This window comes from Bidens hawaiensis, unplaced genomic scaffold, assembly GCF_021521415.1.
Source record: "Bidens hawaiensis isolate Kalapana, Puna unplaced genomic scaffold, B.hawaiensis_p1.1 tig00004192_1, whole genome shotgun sequence".
NCBI lineage: Eukaryota > Viridiplantae > Streptophyta > Magnoliopsida > Asterales > Asteraceae > Bidens > Bidens hawaiensis.
This window is the reverse complement of record NW_027491249.1, coordinates 2,083,712-2,091,102: the sequence shown is the minus strand read 5'-3', so window position 1 is coordinate 2,091,102 and position 7,391 is coordinate 2,083,712. Positions and strand designations below refer to the sequence as shown.

At 34.9% G+C, this 7,391-nt stretch overlaps 2 protein-coding genes across 3 annotated transcripts; one reads left to right on the top strand and one right to left on the bottom strand.

Moving 5' to 3' along the window:
* The first annotated feature begins 203 nt into the window (after positions 1–203).
* On the top strand, positions 204–3,096 carry LOC143625705 (auxin-responsive protein IAA26-like). The gene is made up of 7 exons (XM_077095973.1): positions 204–647; positions 803–1,017; positions 1,116–1,350; positions 2,014–2,291; positions 2,371–2,518; positions 2,924–2,991; positions 3,062–3,096. Exons 3-7 carry the CDS (start codon positions 1,127–1,129, stop codon positions 3,094–3,096), a joined length of 753 nt encoding a protein of 250 aa, XP_076952088.1. The 5' UTR covers positions 204–647; positions 803–1,017; positions 1,116–1,126.
* Positions 3,097–3,323: 227 nt separating this feature from the next.
* LOC143625668 (nuclear poly(A) polymerase 4-like) lies at positions 3,324–7,357 on the bottom strand. Of its 2 annotated transcripts, none has more exons than XM_077095952.1 (10): positions 7,317–7,357; positions 7,164–7,241; positions 5,789–5,896; positions 5,655–5,717; positions 5,398–5,559; positions 5,205–5,318; positions 4,729–5,121; positions 4,491–4,655; positions 3,881–4,402; positions 3,324–3,735 (listed from the first exon to the last, which is right to left on the bottom strand). In XM_077095952.1, the coding sequence occupies exons 3-10, from the start codon at positions 5,840–5,842 to the stop codon at positions 3,580–3,582; spliced, it is 1,629 nt and encodes a 542-aa protein (XP_076952067.1). In that variant the 5' UTR covers positions 5,843–5,896; positions 7,164–7,241; positions 7,317–7,357; the 3' UTR covers positions 3,324–3,579. The 2 variants fall into 2 exon arrangements, with proteins under 2 accessions (XP_076952067.1, XP_076952068.1); XM_077095953.1 differs by having other exon boundaries at positions 3,887–4,402; positions 7,317–7,355.
* Between the last annotated feature and the right edge of the window lie 34 nt (positions 7,358–7,391).

The following is a 7,391-nucleotide window of genomic DNA, read 5'->3' as shown; positions in this document are numbered from 1 at the left end:
GTCTTTTACTTGACTTTCTTTCGAAATCTCGTCTTTATTTTTATCTTTTTCCAATGCGTCTTGACAGTCTAAATTAAAAAAGATTTTGAGTAAAAAAGGGCTATTTTGGGATTTATCTATCTAAAATAGACTATTTTAGGAATTTTCCCTGTATATTATTATATATGTTTATAGGCTACAAGTGTAAGTGTGTGAAAAGAGAATATTTTTTATGCTTTTTGGTGTTTGGTTCAGGGAGAAACAAAGCACACTTTGCTTGTTCAAACAAACAAAGTAGTCATTGGGATGATGGTTGCGTATATATATGTGTGTTTATATACGCACACATACACTGTGTGTTTTGAGTGAAAAAGAATCTCTCTTTCTTTCACTTTCTCCCCACTCTTTTCCTTATTTTTGCTTCAATATTATTTTGTCACACTTGTACATGTTTATCTCTATTGGTCTATTCTCTGCATATCTTCAAGATTTGAGACAGGCCTCTATAGACAGTAGGCACCCTTAGCTATAGCCATAAAGCACACACACAGTTATGTTTGCAGTGACAGAAAATAATCAAGAAAAGATATTAACTTTTACACCCATTACCCATCTCAAGTTCTGTTATATTAATTACTAGTTTCATAGGGTTTCATTGCATCTTGCTGGTTTCTTGAAGCAAAAAAGACAAAGAAAGCAGCTGGCTTTTGTTCCAACAGGTAAATCAAGATTGTATTTTCATATATATTTTATATTTTGTTTAATATTCTGGAGTTGGGTTTTTTATATTAATTGATTTATAGGGTTTTATTGCATCTTGAAGGTTTCTTGAAGCAAAAAGATAAAGAAAGCAGCTACCTTTTGTTCATCCAGGTAATCAAGATTGAATTGTTATATAAATTTTATATTTTGTTTAATATTCTGGAGTTGGGTTTTTTTTATCTTAATTGATTTTACAGAGTTTCATTACATCTTACAGGTTTCTTAAAGCAAAAAAGACAGAAAGCATTTGGCTTTTGTTCACTTTTATTAAACCAGGTAAATCAAGATTGTATTTTTATATAATTTTTTTATTTTTCTTGATGTTTTGGAAATGGGTTTTGTTGATTTTCTAAAATCTTGAAACTTTTTTAAAGAAAAAGTCAAAATGGATGGTGGGTATTCAAGAAAAGAAGAGATGCATCCTCAACTGTTGGATTTGAATCATTTGATCCCTGATGAGAGAAACTGGTTTGTAAAGAAAGAAGATGATCATAATATTGGAGATGAAAAGAAGCTGGAATTAAGGCTTGGTCCACCTGGTGTTGAAGATTGGTCTGCTTCAGAAGCACAAAAAAGCTACAAATCACCACAAAAAGCATCTCAAAAAAGGTACAATTTTTTTAAAAAAACGTGAAAGATTTGTAATTTCATTGTCCATGCATGTAAACAAAAAGAAATTTAATGTATTCTCTCTCTGTGCACCACTTCTGCACTAATTTGGATTTCATATCTTTTTTGTTTATATTTTTCTTTGTATGTATATGTTTCATATTTTTGGGAAACTCACCAACTCATGTACTCTGCTCTGCCTGATTTTCTAAATCTTATCTGTCATTAAAATTTTGCAGTATCATGGGTGTACCAGTCTTTTAACAACCACAGATTCATTAATTTTAGCTGTAAATTTTCATGGGCTTTTCTAATTTGATCCTTTTAGCAAATTTGGTTATTTTCATGGGATTTTCTGAAAAGTTAATATTTTTAGCTTATTTGAGTGATTCTTGAATTTGGACAATCTTGAAGAAAATAACCAGACTCATTAACATTAGTTGTAGTTTTCATATGATTTACTAAAAGTTTGTTTTTTTAGCAAATTTGAGTGAGTCTTGATTTTAACTTTTGGTATTTGGAAAATCTTGAAGAAAACAACCACATATTCATTAATTTCAGTTGTAGTTTTCATGGGATTTTATAAAAAAATAAGCCTTTTAGCAAATTTGAGTGAATCTTGATTCCAACTTTTGGCATGTTGACAATCTTGAAATCTTGAAGAAGTGCACCTACACCAGTTGTGGGATGGCCTCCAATTAGGTCATTTAGGAAGAATGTTGCAAGTAGCAGCTCAAAACAGGCTCCTGCTTCTCAAAATGCTGTTGTTTCGAACAACGTTGTTCATAACGAAAAAATGGTCAAAAATTGCCAAAAAGGTTTCTTTGTGAAGATCAATATGAACGGTGTCCCGATCGGTAGAAAAGTTGATCTTAATGCTTATGACACATACAAAAAGCTTTCGGTTGCGGTCGATCAACTCTTTAGAGGACTTCTTGCAGGTTTTTATTATATGAAATTGGCCCTTTTTTATGAAGTTAATTTTTTAGGGGTACTGACTTGTCAAATGTGTTTACGCAGCTCAAAACGATACATCCGGATCTCGAGTTAGTGGTAATCATGAACATGAAAAACCAATTACTGGCTTGTTAGATGGAAATGGAGAATATACCTTAGTATATGAGGATAATGAAGGGGACAGAATGCTTGTTGGGGATGTGCCATGGCAGTAAGCATCTCATAACTAAATAATAATAATAATGTTTATGCAATATGTCACAACTAAGTTGTTCACTTTTATATGTTTATTGTCTTATTGCCCACTTTTATAATATACAAGAAGTTGTTCCATCCCTCTCTTGTGCCCACATAAGTCTAAAAGAACATTTTAACTCTTTTTTGGTTTTGTCTGCACTTAGATTCCTCCATCACACTTACATATCATTCCTTTTTTAAATAATAGTATATAGACACATAAGATGCTTGTTGTATGTAACTTTGCTTCCTAGATCAGGATGATGCTTTATAATGACAACTCACTTAACTAACCTGTCTTCTTATAAACTAATGCAAGTGTGTCCACTATCCATCTCATATTCCACTTAAATATTTATTTTTAACATGTGTTTTACAGCATGTTTGTTTCTTCGGTTAAGAGGCTGCGCGTGATAAAGAGTTCCGAAATTTCAAACATATCGCGTTGTAAGTAAACTTTAACGTCTTGAAGGTGTTTTATCACTTGATGACTAATTTCATTTATGGTTTTTTGCAGTGGGTGGTAATAAGCAAGAGAAGAGTAAAGTTTGATGATTCTGTTTATATGATGTGGAAGGATAAGAGGCTATTGACCTATTGTCATGTTTTGATTGGAAGAATCAATATGTAAAATTGGTTTTTCTGACCAAATTTTCAGATTTGTGTTTAAAACCTGTGGTAATAACAAGTTTAGATCTTTATTATTATTTATTATTTCAATGTTTCTTGTTTCAACTTATAATATCTATAACTTAAATGGCACATACACAAGACAAACTCATTTAAAAGCACAATAATATTAAGACTGTTGTATCAAAGCTACAAAACTACCAAATTAGCACTCATCATCCTAACCCAAACATTTACATCAAAGATCAAAACAACTAACAACCACCTGAAACTTCCATCCAACCATCAGCTTGCTGTGAAGAAAACAATCATGGCCAGACAAAACAACCAAACAGCATTACCACTTCTGGCTTCTGTTCTCTATACCAGCCCATGATCTTCCGTTTCACGCCGTCGATGTCACGCCTAACCTGAAATATAGAAATGAACCCATACAAAACCAAGGTAAATTTCTACTAAAATAATAATAAAACTATATGACACTTGCCTCATAACTGTTTTCTGCTCCAAGTCGGCTGCTTGCGTTTTTGAATTTAGTACCGTCTCCACTTCCACCTTTGACTTCACAATACCAAAAAGAAGACAAAACAACCACAAATTAAATGTTAGAAAAACCATGTTACCACACCCTTTAAATTACTTACCATGGTTAACTAACACAAGAACGATTTACGATAAATAAGAAAATTATTAAAATAACCATAACCACAACCTCAACAGCTTCAAACACTTGACTGTTACCACACACATTCTCCATCTTGGTTTCTTGAATCTCACACGAGTGATTTACAATAACGGGAGAAACCGAATCCCGATTCTGTGGGCTTAACGTTAACGCCTTCCTTTTATGATGCTGCTCGGTTTCTTCCATGTGGGTCCCGTTATCTTTTCTCTTTCTAGAATCCTCATTGGATGGACGTTGACTCGATGGATCGGATGGCGGGATACGTCTATGACCGTTTGGAAACACATATAACGGGATCTGTCTTTTACGCACATGCGACACGTAGATATCCATCCCAGGTACCCAAAACGAATACATACCAACCGACTGCCTAAACTCATCAACAGTCCCACGAATGTCAAACTGTTGACCTTCTTGAATCACTTCACCTTGTTTCCTCTGTAATCCCATGAAGAAAGCACTGTGTGAACATGGCCTTGACGGATCAGAATAATCATGTGGGTACGGATGGCACTGCAGTTTCCCCATCGTGTCCCGCTCAATCTATAAAAGAAGTTGGTAAACTTTTATAATAAAAAAGTCAAAACAGTCAAAAGAGAAAACCAGTCAACGTAATTAAGACACATTATACCATTAATGTCAACTGTCTCAAGCGAGATTCAACCCAGCCTTTCCACGAACGTAAATCATCGATATTCGCAGCAACAATATCGACCTGGAGATAGTTTCTGTAGCTTTCGAAAAACATATACGGTTTAAACAATGCAGACCACTGGGCTCTGTTAAGTTCTATTGCCTGAAGATATCAACGGTCAAAGTCAATGATCAAAGTAAACAAAGAACCTTAAAACAGATAATAACTACCATACCTCACATATTCTGTTCCCAAACTGAAATTGCTCCGTCATGACACGAAGTGTGCTAGTGGAGACATTATAACTAGAATTCATGCAGGGGTATGCGGGAGTGATGATCGGCATAAGATGAGTGCGGTCCTTGGGGTACCTACGTGGATCCCACACGGCAAATCCTAGCTCCTCTTCTTCCTTTGCACAAAGCATAACGGGATTTGGCCACCGCCACTGTGTGTAAACCCTAAAAAACCTTGACACGAGCATACTCGGTATAGCATTTGGATAAAATTGACAAACTCGTGCAACCAGAAGAGCCAAATTCACGCCACCAAGAAATCCAGTCACATTTGAATAAACGCCACGCTTTTTGGCCCAATACTTTAAGCAACGAAGTGTTGTACGAAAATGCTAAAAAAATAATGATAAGTCAAAAAAGGGTTAAAGAATCTGACAAGTCGGTCAAAGCCTATACAGAAGAAATAAAATCACACCTCAACATTTGGAACATGTTTAAGAATCTGATCAGCAACCCTGCAACCGTTAAGGCTCCTAACTGTCGGCTCATCAACATCATACAATACAGACACATCGGATATGTCTAGATTCTGTTAAAAGTTTATTTGAAGCAACAATGTTTAGTCAAAATAATAATTTTAATCATTAAAACCGTGAACAAAAACTTACATCCGGGACAACCAAAAGTGAAATACTAGCATAAAGAAGATCAATAGATATCCCATCAAATTTGAACTTCATAACCGGAACGTGAGCATCCGGAATCGGTTGAAGTTCAGTAACTTCCTCCATTCCCGATAATATCCCATGTAACACAAAGAAGAAATCCTCCTAATAAAATATTAAATAAATAGCATGAGTTAAAAGTGTACACACACGATTTAATACAATCACGTAATGAAACTACTTAAATCATAAGAACTTACATCTCGATTCACATAAGAAGGCCCGACACACAGTGTGTCAATGTCTGCCCCGGGACCATGAACCTACCACCAAAGTGTAATGTATAACACAACCGATTATTAAAGGTTTATCGTCATCATTTACTAAAATTTACCCCGAGCCGGTATGATCCAAAAGTAAATATAACAGCATTTGCATCTTCAACCATCTGATCAGTGTACCCTCGGATACGAGTAAGTTGCTTCACCCATTCCACCACAATCTATAAAAAACATACTTTTAGCCTATAAACAAACCAAACGAACACGAACAAAGGCATGCTCGTGTTCACTGAACACAAACATATAATCGAACACATTTGTGCTTGTTTATGCGTGTTCATTAAGTAAATGGGCGTGTTCCCGCTCATTCATGTTCGTTCATTTAACAAACTTAGACAAACATAACAGAACAAACATAAACAAACACAAATAGACATAACTGACCAAACAAAAACGAACATAAGTTGGCATTAAGAACACAAACTCTAGCACATAATCACGATACTTGTTTTTCCAAAAGAAAAAAAAACAAGTAAACACGAACCCCTTTTGCGTTTATATTTATATATTAACAACTTATGTATTTAATACATAAGTATATATGTGTATATGTGTGAACCCTCGGGTGGGCAAAAGTGAAATTGCACAAATTTTGACGTTATTTTACTAATCTCGTGAAAATAACGTTAAAAGTGGCGGAAGGTTAATCAGGCATCATGTGGTGGCGTTGATAGCCGAAAGCCAAGGGTACATGCACCAATCGGCCGATGTGCCAATGGTTGAGTGTTATGTGCCTTATGTCCAAGGCCTGATGCAAAACTACTATCGAGCCAGGGGTCTCACCGGAAGCAGCCTCTTTATTCCTAGGGGGTAGAGGTAAGGCTGTCTACATCTTACCCTCCTCAGACCCTACCATAGCTTTGCTATTGGTGGGATATACTGAGTACGATGATGATGATGATGTATTTAATACAAAGTTATTAAAAGCTTGGCTTCTTGCGCCTAGGTCCATTTTCAAAACAAGCCCCAATATATGCACTCCTAGCTCCGAGGCCCTTGCATCCCGACCTCTATTGGTATTATTGATGATGGATCAAGAACAATGATCATTTAAACCTTTACTTTGTACTAATTTTTGAACTTTTGGTTTTCATGTTTTGAACTTTTGGTACTTTACACTGAACATTTTGTTTCTTGACTCGTATAAAACTTTTGGTACTATTTAAATGATATTAAGCGTTATATAATAGCTTCTGTTCATTTTACACAACAAATAGTATTATTTTTCTATACATAATATGTTTTAAGTTTTTGTTATTTAGGCTCTCACTTCTTTTGATAACTATGATTTATTAAAAATAAACAAACTTTCCTCCGGGCAGTTCATGAATGAATGTTCGGTTCGTTTACAGGCCTACATCTATTTCAAATCATAAATATATAACATAATAATAATAATATCAATAATAAGTTAATATAAACACAGACCTGTTTAATTCTTCCTAAAACCTCTTGCCTCTTAGCAGCCTCTTCTTCACTCTCATACAATCCAGCATCAACCAAGAACTTTAAAACCCACAAAAATATCCAATCAATTACACAAACAAACCCTAATTAAGACAATAATAATAATAATAAAACCTTATTTAGTTTCTGGGTTCTGAGTAAATCAGCGTCAGACGGGCCGGCTAACGATAAGGGACTGGTAACACCGTG

What these genes read in the sequence shown, in the direction of transcription:
- LOC143625705 (XM_077095973.1), top strand. Translation starts at nt 1,127, where the DNA reads ATGGATGGTGGGTATTCAAGAAAAGAAGAGATGCATCCTCAACTGTTG. An exon ending in GTTGGGGATGTGCCATGGCA is followed by an intron (nt 2,519 to 2,923) that starts GTAAGCATCTCA and finishes TGTGTTTTACAG; the next exon opens with CATGTTTGTTTCTTCGGTTA. An exon ending in AATTTCAAACATATCGCGTT is followed by an intron (nt 2,992 to 3,061) that starts GTAAGTAAACTT and finishes GGTTTTTTGCAG; the next exon opens with TGGGTGGTAATAAGCAAGAG.
- LOC143625668 (XM_077095952.1), bottom strand. Translation starts at nt 5,842, where the DNA reads ATGGTTGAAGATGCAAATGCTGTTATATTTACTTTTGGATCATACCGG. An exon ending in TTGGATCATACCGGCTCGGG is followed by an intron (nt 5,718 to 5,788) that starts GTAAATTTTAGT and finishes CTTTGGTGGTAG; the next exon opens with GTTCATGGTCCCGGGGCAGA. An exon ending in TTGAAGCTGTTGAGGTTGTG is followed by an intron (nt 3,736 to 3,880) that starts GTTATGGTTATT and finishes GGTATTGTGAAG; the next exon opens with TCAAAGGTGGAAGTGGAGAC.